Source organism: Dermacentor silvarum, chromosome 9 (assembly GCF_013339745.2).
Source record: "Dermacentor silvarum isolate Dsil-2018 chromosome 9, BIME_Dsil_1.4, whole genome shotgun sequence".
Lineage (NCBI taxonomy): Eukaryota > Metazoa > Arthropoda > Arachnida > Ixodida > Ixodidae > Dermacentor > Dermacentor silvarum.
In genome coordinates, this window is record NC_051162.1 from 17,521,965 (window position 1) to 17,538,330 (window position 16,366).

The following is a 16,366-nucleotide window of genomic DNA, read 5'->3' on the forward strand; positions in this document are numbered from 1 at the left end:
AGCCAGCAGATGACAGATGACAGAGCAAGGCCTATATGCGTCCAATGGAACTGTCGAAGTTTTACGCAGAATGTATCGACACTAAGACAGCAAATTAAAAAATTCAAACCCCGTGTCATGCTTCTACAGGAGACAAAGAGACCGTGCACTATTCAAGGTTACCGAACCTTTCAGCAGGCTACAATACTACACCAGGGCAAAGGAAACCAACAAGCGCAAGGCCAAGCTACTCTTTTAGTTAGACATGATTGCACCGCAACGGAACTGGAAATACCAGATTTGTGTAATGATTTCAGAGAAATTGTGGAAGTTAAGCTATGTCCGCGCGGGCACCGGCCAGTGGTTGCAGTTGCGCGACCCCTAACGGGCAAGCACCGGAATGACTCCTACGAATGGCTCGGTAAGGGGCAGGCACACGCTGGAGGCCTTCCCATTCTAGTGGGGGGAGACTTTAACGCCAAGCCTCAAACATGGGGCTACGCCAAAGCTGACCCAAGAGGACGCATACTGCACGATGCAATAGAAATGTCAACTCTGGACATATGCAACACACCAGAAACACCAACCCGCATAGGGCTACACGCGCGACAACAGGACACAACGCCCGATATGACACTAGCCACTCCAGGGCTCATAAGGCAATGGGACGTAGAATCGACGACATGGGAAAGCGACCATTTACCAATAATCATCACGCTCAATAGCAAAAAGATCCGAGAAAGGAGAGAAACTGTGTTTTTTGACTGGAAAAAATTTCGAGTCTCAATTTCGAAATTTCGACTTTTTTGCGCACTTTGATCAATTCGGCGCTATGATAGCGGAGGCACGGCCGGAGTCCAGGGAAACTATCCCATGCAATGACACTACAACTCACATGGATATGCACCTTACAAATCTATGGCGGAAGGTCAACCGCCTCACACAGCAGTACCGGTATAAAGGAAAGCGTCACAAAGATCTAATGCGCCTTGAACATCAATTCCGACTCATCAAGGAATACCAACAACAACTCGAAGCAGACACGTGGCACAATACGTGCGCGAAGCATGGCCGGGAACCCGGTCTAAAAAGCTATGGTAGATTTTAAGGAGCCTGTTGGGAGAAAGAAAGGCGCGCCTCCTCTCACGGAACTCTTTTTGCGAGAAGAGCCTGCCATGCTGGAGGACCGCGTCATCCACACTTTCTTCCCACATGCTGCCGAAGCGCCTCCGGAACCGCTGCCTTCTGCCACGATAGAAAACGCGAAAGAGGAGCTAGACACGCCCTTTACGCTGAGTGAACTCGTAGCGGCCCTTGCACAAGGCAAAACGAAGGCAGCTCCAGGGCACGATGGAGTGACTTAGCAAGAACTTCGAAACCTCAGCAATGAAGCTCAAGAACGGCTCTTAACAATTGTCAATGAATCCTGGGCATCTGGAATAGTGCCAGATTTACTAAAGCTTTCTCTCATCTACCCTATACCGAAGCCGGGCAAAGACCACATGAAACTAGCTAATCTACGCCCCATAGCTCTAACGCCAACTGACTGCAAATGATCGAAAGAATGCTCAACACAAGAATTCAGCACTACATCGAATATGTACAACCGGGTTTGCATCCTGCGCAGGCAGGTTTTCGGCCGAACATAGGCACACATGACTGCCTCTGGTTGCTCCGCAGAGTGATCAACCGCGAGTCTCGCAAACAGATGCCTGACTATATTCTTGCAGTCGATATGCGTAAAGCATTCGATAACGTGAAACAAGAGGTCATCTTACAGGAATTAGCAACCAGGTACCCTAGCCAAAGAACATACAATTGGATCCGTAGCTTCCTCCAAAGCAGACCAATCCAACTCCATGGCAAGGCGCCGGGATGGAGTCCGAGGACCTACTACTTGGATAGGGGAGTGCCCCAGGGCTCCATCTTCGGACCTATGCTATTCAATCTGGCCATGACACGGGTGGCAGAAAGCCTTGAGCGAGACACTTCGGCCCGTTTTACTATTTACGCCGATGATATAACAATGTGGACGGAAGCGGCTGTATATTCCGACATGCAGAGCATGCAAACTGAACTGCAAGCAGCGATCCTGAGCCTTAGGAACACTTTAGATAACCTCAAACTGTAACTCTCACCAGAGAAGATGGAACTGATCAGCGTAGGCGGAAAGAAAACGACCAATGTAAACGAGCAGATCACTTTACACATAGGCCAAAGCAATATTACGTCGACCAATGGAGAAATTAGGATCCTCTGAGCACAGATTGCTAGCTGCAAGAGCCCCCAGCTATGGATTCGCATACTAAAGGAAAAATGCAGACCGCTATTACACATGGTTAGACGAATATCGAGCAAGTATGGCGGAGCGCGTGAGAAAGCCTGCCAAACGCTTGCAAAAGCAGTCGCGGTTGGAAGGATTCTTTACTGGGCACCCGTGTACGAATTCTCTGAACGAGACCTCGGCGATATCGAAAAGTTACACAGGGTCACCCTCCGTACGATCACTGGGCTACCGAAGCACAAGAGGAACGAGGACCTGCTCAAGCTGGTAACGATTCCACCCATACGGGACATAATCAATGAAGCACGAATTCGAATGCTATCCCGGTTGGAAAACACGACTCAGGGAAAACAGATCATGGCATGGGATAAAAAAGTTCATGCGAAGCCAGAGCCCGCGGAAGCGACCATAACGCCACCATGGGAAGCACCACTGGGCATACGGAGGCAACAACGCCCTATCGCCAGACAAAACGCCGAAGCTTGAAAAATATTTCAAAAAAAGATTGGAACTAAGAACGCCGCAGCACACCATTGACATCTACACGGACGCTGCAATCAAAAACGACATGGCAAGCATGGCCTGGGTTAGCACATCTGCACCCCAACACAATGGCTATCACACATGTCAACTTCCCGGGGGTGCAACCTTGCATGCAAAACTTTGAGCTATATGGGGAGCAGTCAACACCATTCCCATTGACATGGGAGACATTGTAGAGCAGAGTGTGCGAAATAGTTATCGGATCCTTACTGACTCGTACGAAGCGGTGACCGAATTAACGGTGCCTACGACAGATGATGCTGTGGCCAATGACACCAGAAAAAAGCTAAAGAGAATAAAAGACAATGGGACAAATGTTGAAATCATATGGACACCGGGGTACACCAGCACGGATAGGGGAAACGCAGCCGCTCACGCAGTTGCCGCGCAAGCGGGTGGGCTCGATTACATGTACAGCTCCCCACACTCCATTTCTTCGCCAAACCCCGCGGACCAAAATCTATACCTAAAGATATTGGCCGAAGGCTCTCGTAGCAGAGCACTGATGCATTACATTCGCAGTAAAATAAAAGCAGATAGTAAACGGAGACTGTTAGAAGCTACACCAGTACATGTGTTTGACAAGAGCGGGCTTAGTCGCACGGAAGAGGTTTTTTTGAACAAGGTCATGGCCAACGCTGCATACACACCACACATACTTGACAAATGGTACCAAACCAGACAAGCTACGATTGCGAACACTTATACCCGATGCACACATTGTCAGGAGTCATGCAGAGCAGACTTGCAACACCTCATTTGGCGCTGTGCAGCTTTTTCACAAGGGAGATCCAACATTCAACATTTACTGCACGGAGACATTAGAACACTAGGAATCGGAATACAAACTAACCCTGAAACACAGAAAGCCATTGCGACATATGGCAGACAAATTGGCTTGTTTCGAGTAGTGTAGAAGGGGTCGACCAGCCTGCGCGAGAGCGGCGGAACTGAACATGCACCTGAGTCTGCATAAAGCTGGAGATCGAAGACTGAGATGAAGATGTGCCTAAGCCAACAATCCGGGAACCCACATTCATTTCCCACCTAATCCCCAACAGCGGCATAGAGCTGTCCCCTTCCTTAAAATAAAGGCCTTATTCATTCATGCAAGGTTACTGTGCCTATGGGTGGTCCTCGTTTAATTTTAGTACACATGTGCATAGTCGGCTTCTCGACGCCAGAACCGCCAAGTCGTGCTGGGCGTTATATATATATTTGTCCGCTTACACAGAGATTAGCCTTGCTTTGTTTGGTGTCATGGAATCTATAAGTTTGATTCACTGGTTGCAGAAAAATATTTCTTTCAAAGTACGCAGAATTCGACAACATAGGTAGACGCGAAAACGGCAAAAGCACAGTAGCAGTGCATTGTTACTGATCCTAGAGCATGCACATCCTGCCGTTCACTTTATTAGATGCGTTCACTATGCTTCAGTACGATCACGGCATATTTCCAATGCAATTTCGAACGTAATTTGCGGTAACAGAAATTTAAAAAAAAAAGCGACGCGTCAGCGCTTTCATGATTCAATCATCGAGGCGTGCCAGTATATAGTGGTTTCTCACGGCTCTGAATTTTTCTATCCTCCGAATCTTAGGGCAAACATTCCCTAGATTTGGACGAATTCATCTCTTCCCCAAACAAGGCCTAAAATTCCTAGATCTAGATAATTTTCATAGGGGTGACAGCACTGCTCGAATGCGTCAGAAACTCGTCACCGGGCTTTGTCTGCGTCCTGGTCTACTGCGCTGTATTACCTTCTCTGCCAGCAATAGTAGTAACATCTGCAATCAGTAACACTAGGCTTTTAAAATGTCATCTCCATCATACGCCACATCTCTCCATGTTGTTCGATTACTGATCCCTTATCAGCTCGAACTTTGAGTATCTCTCTGCCATCTGGAATCATCATTAATATATGAGAAATGTCCTTCAAGCAGTACGGAATCGTGCCCCTCGGTTTATTCAGACGTCTTACTCGTGCTATATAGTGTATCGTTCTTAAAAACAGACTCTGCTCTAAACACTCTTGCATTCGTCGTCAAATTGTTACTGTAGCCTTGTTCCACAAGTTCATGTGTGCATATCTCATTACACCAACCATGCCTTTCAAATCGCCCGACCAAGCACCCGTACTGCTATGTTCTCCGCCTCCTACTTTCCAAAAGCCGCTACAAAATAAAATGGCGCTATACACAGGAGCACAAACACGGAAGAAACAATAGCAAACGACGCGAACAAAGACCTTGCGCAAGGTCCGTGTTCGCCTCGTTTTTAAAGTGAACCTTTATTTGCCTACCATTTCATTGCTTTTCCTGGGTCAGTCGGTCAGCCGCTTGGCTGGTTCTTCCCGAGAGTATTCGCATTCATTTAAAAAAATTTGGAGAACGCTTAAGCTTAAGGGCCGGCCTTCGCGTTATCCGGCCCCGTTGTCATCGCATTTTTCTTTATTAGTAGGCTTCAATGTATCACCCAACCTGGGAAAGCCAGCTTACAAAGACCAAGCTCACACCGATCCCCTCAAAGTCGGCTTCAATTTTAAACACAATGCATTGCTGGGCAGACATTTTTACAGGGGCAATATTAGCTGTCTCACATCAAAATGTGAAGGCCCTAGGACCTTTCTTTATTATTTTATTAAATGTTCGCTGTTGCCCCGAGGCACGCTCGTGCCCAAAACGCATTGGGCAGGCTAACTGCCAGTTTGACCTGCAAAAATGCGAGCGCCATCTGGATGGTGTTCTTGCAAGTAAGACCCGGGCGCGCTGCTGTTCCATGGTAGAAATGCTGGAAAGGGGTTTGTGTTTGAGTTTCCTTATAACAGAATTATGTCTTCTCGTTCATTAAAATTACAATCCGATGCTATCATTTCGGTAGGCTTTGGTTAAGGCGTACTTCACAATTTTTCGGACGGATTTTACATTGAGAAATTCAATTTTTGTTCTCTAACGCCTTGCGCCACGCGGAGGGCCTGTACGGTCGGGGTAGCTCGGGAATATTTTTTCAGCCGCGGACGCCGACATCAACGCCGACGCCGGATTTTCTGCGACACGGGGCCTTTAACACTGTCGCGTTAAAGTAAATCACGTCCTGCAGCGAAACTATAACCTCGGCCTTGTGGCGCAGCAGCTCGATGCTCCATTACCTTTAGGCCACAACCGCACTATTTTTTTTAATGTGCACTTCCATCGTACCATCTCCAACTACCTCTTTGAGATGATCTCCGTATGTTGCTGATTATACTTCTAATACTTTCGGCAGATACCCACACCGGGTAATCGGCCAATCAGCGTGTTCTTACGCAAAATCCGCACATATATGCACACATATACACCGACCAAGTAAGCCCACTCTGTAGATACTGTGGGGAATCACATAATATGGGACTGCGAGGAGGACAAGCCTCCTCCTAACCTCATGACCTCTCCCTCACCTGAAGCATGGGAGGCGGTGCTCATTAATTATGGCCTCAACACTCAACTCCACGCCATAGAACGAACTGAAAAGGTCGCCATCAAACATCGCTTGATGGCCCTCTGGCCCGCCTGGAGAAACCACGCCTAAGAACCCCACCTAACGCTGACGAAATAAAGATTTTCCTGGCTATGTTGATTATTACGACCATAATTTGCGTACCGCAACACATTATAGTTTCGCTCGCTGTGTATCACTCTGCCGCTCCGAGTGCATTGATTATTTTGGATCCCGTTCACCATTTAGGTATTCATCTGGACTCTGGTGCCTTCAGAACAAGTTCTACACAAAGTTTATATGTATAATCGAATTTGTGGTCACTCCACCTGCAAATAAATGTGTACGCTTCACATATTTCTCGAAATTGCACTCTAATCCTGAAAATCCATGTTATAAAACCGAAAACGATTTGACGTCTTCCACATTATTTTAAAAGATACCTTCAATAAGGGAAACTTTCTAACCACATGTGGGGAAGCTCCGCGACGAAATTAATTTCCGACTGTATTTATATACTGATGGCTCCAACAAGGCTGTTACCACCATGGCTGTGCCAGCTGATAGCATGCGACATGTCATTTGTCCAATTCACAAAGTATGCATGACGACGCAATGACGACCACGGCGCGTCAACGACAGCATTATCACGTTTGAATGACAACGACATGATTACGATAGAATTACAAGCACGACATCGATGAACGACGAAAATGGTATGACGACGACGCCATGCAGACAGTTGGATGTCGAAATTACGGGACGAGATCCTGACGAAGGTACAACAACGAATGTATTGCGATTATGCAGTGATAATTGCATGACAGCGACATGACGACAAAGGGATGGCGACGAGTGTATAGTGAAAATGGCGTGACGAGAGTCGGATGAAGAAAATGCAGCGACCATGGAGGTAGGAAAAAGATAGGAGGGAGCCTACCGCAACGCTATTGACGCCGACTGTGGTGTGGTGGCCCAACACGGGGTGAAAACGTCAGAGCATGGAGGATACGTCAGAGCGCGCGGTAGCTTTTAGTACTCCCGGTTCATGTTTTCTTTCAATACCCATTTAAACCATTTGAAACTCTTAAAATAAACAAAAACAAAACTGAGGAAAAAAAACAAGGAAAAATCTTTTTCCTTCCTGCACGTGAGCAGCTGCAGGCTGAGCGCGCACCGAATAAAAGCTACCGGTAACCAAACGTCTCGGCAAATCTCGATTCTCCTTGGTCTCGACGCAAGAGGTCACGTATTGGGCCACCACTGCTGGCAACACGAAGCGTTCGCTTGTCAACGCTGGCTGCGTGACGTAATGCTCCCTCCTATATTTTTACTTCCTCCATGGCAGTGACAATGGAACGAGCGCGAGCAAGTGGAAAAATGCCTATACATACTTGGACAACTCCCAGAGCAGTTTCTGCGTGAATGTTTCTCAACGGTGTTCAGCGAAATGTTCTTGCTGTCCGCATGACCAGCGACTCGATTCTAGAACAAGGAAACGGTTGCGTTTACGAAGCCACAGGCGAACAAAATTATTTGGGCGTCACACTGTGCACGCAGTGAGCTTCTATCAGATGGCTTTCGTCCTGCTTCTCGCCGTTGCGCACGCTGTCAGGGCTGTTGGCCCAGAAATCATCATCTACGTCATCAGCTTATATTTATGTCCACTGCAGGACGAAGGCCTCTCCCTGCGATCTCCAGTTACCCCTGTCTGGCGCTTGTGTATTCCAACTTGCGCCTGCAAATTTCCTAACTTCAGTCACCCCACCTTGCTTTTCTGCCGACCTCGCCTGCGCTTCCCTTCTCTTGGTACCCATTCTGTAACCCTAATGGTCCACCGGTTATCCATCCTACGCATTTAATGGCCTGCCGAGCTCCATTTCTTCCGCTTAACGTCAACTACAATATCGGCTATCCCCATTTGTTCTCTGATCCACACCGCTCTCTTCCTGTCTCTTAACGTTAGTCCTAAGAGTTTTCGTTCCATCGCTCTTTGTGCGGTCCTTAACTTGTTCTCGAGCTTCTTTGTTAGCCTCCAAGTTTCTGCCCCATATGTTAGCAGCGGTAGAATGCAATGATTGTACACTTTTCTTTTCAACGACAGCGAAAACCTCCCAGTCAGGATTTGGCAATGCCTGCTGTATGCACTCCAACCCAATTTATTCGTCTGTAAATTTCTTTCACATTATCAGGGTCCGCTGTGAGTGATTAACCTAGATAAACGTACTCCTTTACAGACTCTAGAGGCTGATTGGCGATCGTGAATGCTTGTTCCCTTGCCCGGAAATACCATCTGTCCAAATTTACTTCTACGTTTGTTCATTGGCACCACTGTCAATGGTTAGCGCTTCACGCTTCTCTTCAAGGAGACGAAAGTTGTCGCAGACCACTAAGCAGACGCGGCCGCGTCTAAGCAAACGCCGGCTGGTCACAGAGCCCGACCATCGGCGTGTGAATAGCACAATTAAACGCAAAGCATATCTCGAACCATGGGAGCAGCGTACGCCCGGAGAACGCTGTGGCGACGACAAAAGATGCTACGACCATAACGATGCCAACGATATTCGCCAAACACGCGAGACGTGCAGAGTCGCCAGAAATTCATGCCCATTTCTATTCATTTGCAAGCAAACGTGCTGCGCTAGAGTCGGCGCTGCACTTGAACTTCCTGAACTGGGACTGTACTCTCAGGCAGCTATTTCAGCAAGTGCAACCAAATCGGAGAGACCCTTCAATAATGTGTTCTGCTCGCGAGTATATTTTAGTTGTCTACTGCATCATCCGCGATATTTAGCGCTATTTCACCCTGAAGAGTTATGCAATGCCAGTTAGCGCAACCGTCAATTCCATCTGCGAGCTTGCACCGGTGCTTTTCACAAGAAAGGGTGGCCCGTAAGACGCGGAGTTCAATAAGCGCCGTTTTGTGTATTGCAACTGCGGTCAGCAAAGGAGCGAGGGGGCGGACAGTGGCAAGCGGAAAATTTATTCTGCAGAGACACTGCAACAGGCGTCTGCGTAAGTCAACTCTGGAGAAAACTCGTGAAGTAAGGTTGGTAGATTTCGGATGTATTTGGCACTTTCGTTAAGTATTTCAGGCTAACATTCTGCTTGTTTTGCTCTGATTAAGGTTAGGAACACGCAGACTACAAGGAATGCTTCGAGAGTTGCTGTGGGTCTCGTTTTTCGATGCATACTTCCTTCACTATTTTTGCATCTCGTTTTCGTAACTTTCAACTCTTGGCTTCTGTACCTACCTTAGTATAGCTAGCTGGTCCTTACCTTAGCGAAACTCCCCCGATAGCGTTCTCTTCGTTCCTCTATGAAACAGATCTATTTTATCCGCGTGAGGCTAACCCAAGCCGGGAACCCTAAGCTAAAGTACCTTCACGGCGGGCCAGACTGCAAATGCAAAGCAGTCGCTTGTTTGAGCACCATATTCTCTATTCGAAACCTCCCTCTGTATTCACGTCGTCACGGCGGCATTTTCTGCTTATGATTGTGTAATCGTTAGTTGCTAGGAAGTGGTTCGATGTCGGGCCATTGTTAGTGATATCTCCTGCGACTGGTTGGCAAAATACGAATGATTTATAGCAATTTGCATACGTGTGCGTTTGACACTGCTTGACGTCTGAGCAACTTGCCACTGAGATCTCAGTCCACCAAAAGCTCGTGGAGACGCAGTAAATGCGAGTAAATTCTGGAGTCGTTTTCAGATAAGCTTCTTGTAAGAAAACTCACTTTCATGCCTAAGGCAATGTTCGAAGACAATCTACGCATAGAGTGACGAGCGTTACATTACTATGCACAAGGCATCTCCCAAAATGCACTCTTGCTGGTATCCAAGATTCAAGGTACATGCAAGAGTCGGCCATTGATAAAATATCCCGAGGTCTCATAACAATCTTTTGCCAACGTTCATTTGTTCTTAACATGTCGTTTAACGAAAAGAATCACCGCAATAGACGCAGACTAAAGTGGCATATGGTAACAGAGCTTTTGAAGATATTGAACTTTACATTGTATCTGTGCACCGCAGGCAGATACAACATCAGGAAACTGAACGAAGCTGCGTGGGATATGTACCAGCGGTACGGGCCCGTCGTAGGGGAGCAAATTCCTGGAAGGCGAGTCCTGGTTCATCTCTTCAGCGCGGATGACATTCGGACTTTGTACCAAGAGGAGGGAAGGACACCATACCGCATGGGAGCACTGCCGTTCAAGCTGTACCACACAGACAGGAAGGAGTACTTTGCCAACGAGGGCATCCTAAATTTGTAAGAACATTAGCTGATTCCTCCAATTCCTTCTGTAGCAATAATAGAACAATGACATTTTCATTTGTTCTTTGTTATGCTAAAGTAAGCTCCAAGATTGTGACACAACAATGTACCAGCCGACCAGTCTTGAAGCACAATTCGAAAACACGTAAAATGGTAATGGATATAAGCAGCAATGTTATCTCGCTCAAAAAATGACTCGGAACTAAGATTTTTTGGCTTCTACATTATCCTGTTGTTCCACTAGGTTAACGCCATCGGGGTCACCAAAGTGTCGTTGCTGAAGCAATACCAATATCTTCAAGCACTAAAAAATTATGTTGAAAGAATATGCCTTGATTTCTTAGCACAAGTCAACTAATGTTTGTAGGTTCACAGGCTAACTTAACAAATGATTCCCTGCAACGCGCCAGTTGTAATGAAACCATAACCCTGCCGCGTGTGAGGGCGCTCTACTCTAGCTACTTGTCGCGATATGAGTTCGCGTTCTTCGAGTGCTAGGGTCGCTTTTCAGCTATCTTTGCTTGGAATTTTCTTAAACCACTGCTACTACGTTGCAAAGCGAAGCACCTCTAAAGATCCCTGCTTACAGGGTTCTTCATTTTCTTTAAGCTATAGACGCCAGGTTGCGGGTGCGCTTGGGCACTCTTCGCGAGATGCAGAAGTTCGTACCTGCCTGCTGCATCTCAGGCAGAACCGCGGCAAAAACGGAACATTGGGAAACCGTACGGGCGCAGTTGTACAGTCTGTAGCCGAACCGGTGGTACGCTACAGTGCGATGCGAGACTCCTTGCGAGACTGGGTTGTTCTACGAAGCGTACCTAGTTGCACGCAGTATTATCAGCAAATAGTCTTCGGGGCGGCATGCTGCTTTAGCAATTGTTTTCTTTCTGGTCTAACATCAAGGAAATTTATATATTCTTCCGAAAAATTAACAATCAGTAATAATATGGAACTGGGTTTTCGGGGTTTATAACGACGCATGGCTATTTTATGTGTGTCAGTAATTATGGCGTTACTTTAGAGCAAAATACTCTAGATGGCATGTTTAGAAGTGGTAGGCGCCAACATAACGCAAATTTGTCGACACCAACAATGCAGCAATAACTCTACTGTCCCATGCTTTACTATGTTCATATTTCGCAAGAACAGCATTAATTTTTTAATGTTGTCTCAGCCGGTGAGTGACAGTTATGGCACACATCCGTAGGTAAAAGAAAGAATACATTTTTACTAACGCAAAACCAAAAAAGGAACTGACACAGATTAACCCTGTGTCACTTTGGTGCACTACTAAGCATGTCGTTCAACAGAGACTAACTAGCACAACTCATTACCCTTAGTTAATCCTTATCATGGAGAAAGCATGGTGTCAATTCATTTCCTGTGCTATCCGTAATGTGCTGCACTCCAATCTATATAATTACTGTCACCGATTTACGAGAATTGCGACAATGGCGACATTGATCGCTCCAGGGAAAAATAAAACCGAGAGCTTTGATGGCAGCAGGATTATACGTATTCTAGACTATTTTGCTGTACTTTGTGACGAGTTAGTAAATATATGTTTATTTATTCTCTCCCCGTTACAAACTAATTTCGCATGTGTTACCACCGCGGGGCCTTGTTCACAGCAGACGTTTAAACCTATTTATCGTCATTTCACAAAATAACGATCCAGTCTTGCTATATAAAACACTACTTTCCAATGCGTTTATAAAGTTAGAGAAGGTAGACTGAACCTAAAGCAAAATAATATGTCATAAATGTTTTCTAAGAGATCAATCACGCTTCTAACACGTCAAAGTTTGCAAGGTGCCTAAAGGGAATCAAACAAAAAAAAAACAGAAAAATAAAGGATTGAAGGACAGATAACGATGTCCGCTCATGTACACTTGTTGGTGGTGGGGAGTCAACGGGGTCAAATGTCTTTAGGCCGCGTGCGCAGTAAAACTAAAATAATGGAAGGGAAAAAGAAACACAGGAATGCACAATTCAGAAATAGGCTTTGCAGAGAAAAGCGAAGTCTAGGGACGGAAAGCAACGCCAGCCCAAGCAGTGTCTATTTATACACTTTCATACTGTTACACACGAGGTGTTTGATGTGGAACCAGATGAATCTGGTTTGTGAGAGCGTTCCGAGTGCGGTCCCGCAGCAGCTTGGCTCACGTCGTTCTCCTCTTTCTTCCACGTGGTTGTCTGCGTGGCAGCCGTGGTCCATGGCAAGAGCTCGTGACAATATCTATTGCAGATGGCCTCTAGCAGATTCAGTCCAATGCTCCATAAAAGCATTTCGTTTCTTCCGAAATCACGTCTATCGCTTGCATAGGGAAGAAAACGCGCTAACAAAAAATGTCACAGTTTCGCCCTAAGGGCGAAGCAATGAATGCGATAGCAACACAGCAATGTCATACGAAGTAAGGTGAGCGGCTTTGGTAGCAACAACACGCAGAACTGTTGTCGACGCCATCGGCGTTTTGCCCGCGTTAGCTCAAAATGCGTGCGGCGTTGGTGACTGTTGCTGGAGCCTCTGATATAAATAGGCACTTGGTGCCGCAGCTAAACGTCGCCTCCCTTCCCTCCCCCTCCCCCACGGCCTCTCGCGCGTCCGAAGAAGGCGCGTTTGCTCTACATATATGGTGATTGTAAAGGAGAAAAGAGACGCCTACTTCTGCAGCCCTTAAGCGAGCACGGCGCAGAACGCGCGTTTGTTCTCCGCCGTGCGTTCACTCCCCGTGAAAGACGCGCCCCTCGCGCCCTTTCACTCGCACATACAGCGTTTGGCGCGCGGCGACGATTTCATCTCCAAATGACGTCATACGGAACCTCACGGCGACGGCGACGGCGACGGCGACGGCGACGGCGACGCCGACGGCAGAAATCTGCTTTTGAGTGTCCATATAATTGCTATCGCAATAAAACTAACGTTATCTTGACGCTCTACACATGTCCATTACGGTTCCGTATAGTGTCGCTCAGCCTGGTCAACTCCGAATTTTCCGATAGTCAAAGATGCTAGAGTTCAGGATACAAAAATTTCGCAAGGCACACTGGCTCTTGGAACTATACAAGTGAATATCTCAGTTGCTTCGTTGAACCATTGCCGGTGCTGAATGTTGTGTTGAGTACTTGGTAACGAAAAATGGCTTACCACAAGCAAAGACAGCGCACCCGGACATCAAGCTGATGGTAGATAGCACGTACGTACAAGAGGTGCAGACCCTTAGAATCCTCGGGATGCACGTACAAAACAAGGGAAAGAACGCAGTCACCCTGACAAAAATCATAGGGTGCGTTAGCCAAACAAACAGGCTAACGGTAGCAAATAAGCATCTAGGCATGAAGAAAGCCTAGCTCAGGCAACTTGTCGAACCCTTCGTCCTGAGGCGCATAGTATATTACCTTCCTTACCTGCACCTCTACCCGGCTGTAAAGAAGAACATCGATTGCCTAATTAGGCAATCTTACAAATCAGCCCTTCACCTCTCTAGATACACGGCTAATGAGAAGCTCCTAGAATAGGGAATTCACAATACCCTAGAGGACCTGGTCGAGGCACGCGGTTTAGCGCAGCTGGAGAGGCTATCCAAAGCTCAAGTAGGAATAAACGTACTGGAGTATCTGGGGATCCGATACGGATCCACACACCTCAATATGTAAACTTCCCCTTATATACCACAGAAATTTAAGGATAGACCAAATACCAAAAAACATGCCTCCTGAACATCACAAGGACAGAAGGAGAGCAAGAATTAAAGCTCTACATACATACTATTCGGGCCTGCAGATATAGTCTGCGTCGACGTTGCGGATTATCCAATTCGATATGTCTTCTCTATAAGCACAGTCAACAATCAAGGTCAGGCCCAGTCCACAGCCACAATTAATTTCATCCACGCAGAGGAAGCAGAAGAGGCAGCTATAGCTCTAGCTATACATGGCACCACCGCGAAAATCATTTTAGGCGATTCCAAAACTGCAGTTAGGCACGTTGCCAGTGGAAAAATCCACCAACCGGGCTTCCAAATTCTAAACAAATATCCACCACCTGATCGCCAGATTCAAATCATCTGGGTGCCGGCACATTCCTCGCACTCAGGAAATGAGGCTGCCCACAATTATGCCCGAGGTTTCGTAAGTCGGGCGGTGGGAGGCGTCGACCTGAGTTCTGCGAGGGATCGTATGGTGACGTTCCACAAAATTACTATAGACTGCCATGAAGGTAGACAAAAATACCCCCTCCACATAAATTACTGGATAAACTGCAACAGGTTGTCTAGAGACAGGTGCAGACTGGCTCATTTACCAACCCTTACAAGTATTCGCTAATATGTCCGGGCTGCTTCTCACCTAAATCCAAAAACTGCGATGCGCATAAAGCAGACCTGACACATACATTGAGCGACTGCCCCGGGCTAAAGCCTAGGGCGAAACTACAACTTTATGACACTTTGGACTGGGAGGTAGATATGTGTCCAGCTCGGATCCCTCGGTTCAGCTGCGGACCGTAAACTAGGCATTGGTGGTCGCCAAAAGTCAAGGGTTCGATGGATGGATGGATGGATGGATGAGGCTGAACCCTTTAAATAGGGCGGTGGCATACGCCAACGAGCCATGACTATTAACATATTTTGTACTTTTGGTGGGTGAAATTTCACCCCTGCTTTGATTTTATACACCAATCAGATAACCTCTGTTTGGTTATTTCTACCCGCTTAAAGTCTATTTTGCCTTCACTGTCCCTAAACCCCAATGCTTTGAAAAAATCAGCCCCGTTGCCTTGCACTGTAGGGTTAAGCCCTTTACAGAAAAGTATGAGGTGTTCAGCCGTTTCCTCTTCTTCTCCACACGCACAGCACAACGTGTCTATACCTTGGTACTTGACTCGGTACATCTTAGTCCGCAATACTCCCGTCCTGGCTTCAGACAACAAAGAGCTTCCCCTAGAATTATCGTAGATATTTTCGACCACATCGACCACATCATGCCACCTGGCAGAAGAAAGAACCCAGTAATTCAAAGAACTCTAGCAACTGATGAAAATAAAGCTTTTTCCTCCTCCTCCTCCTGCCGAAAACGATAGCACATTGAGAACATGTAAAGGGGTCGTTGCCGTTATGAGTAATTCACGCACACGCGCAGAGAGCTTAAGCATGCACTCCCACAATCAGGTAAAAACCAATGTGTATTTATTTGTACGCGTGAACTCAAAATAGTTTCTGTTTCCTCTGCAAAATGCAATGCTACGGCGGGCACAAAACTTGGAACATCACCGTACTGTTGCAACGAATAAGAAATAAGTATTATAAGGACGTATTTTCATATCATGTAGCTTTGACAATTGATATGCGTATACATTACAACCATACGTTGAGCGAATCATGAAATTTCCCATGAGAAAGTTGTAGCGAGCTATCGGAAACACCTAATTCAGCCGCTTTGAACTTAATACTTGTTACCTAATCATTTCATCGGCGTTCTAAAGAACGTCCGCTACATATTATTACAGTCAATGTACCGCATGTGTAGAAGAGGAAGGAGTGTGAGCGGAGAAGACGAGAATGAGAACGCTTTTGCCCGTCCGAGGCTCGCCTTGAGGCCTGTTTAATAAACTCAGTTTTTCTCAGCGTCGTAACAGTTTTGGTTGAGGTGCTGGGTACTTGAAGTAACGACGGACCCGGAGCCATTTATTCTTCGCCGGAGTCGTCGCCTCGCCGGACTACCACCTTCACCTGTTAACATGGCCAACGAAGGAGACGCTCGGGGACCGATGCCTGCCGCTCCGGGATCAATGCCTGCTGGTACGCG

The 16,366-nt window shown here is 46.8% G+C and overlaps 1 protein-coding gene across 1 annotated transcript in view; it reads left to right on the forward strand.

The window, feature by feature from the left end:
• The window catches only part of LOC119463461 (probable cytochrome P450 301a1, mitochondrial), a 129,338-nt gene that overhangs the window by 42,468 nt on the left and 70,504 nt on the right, over positions 1-16,366 (forward strand). Inside the window, exon 2 of the mRNA XM_049655222.1 lies at positions 10,318-10,555. Within this exon, the coding sequence (XP_049511179.1) occupies positions 10,318-10,555 (238 nt within the window). The remainder of the gene's footprint in view (positions 1-10,317; positions 10,556-16,366) is intronic.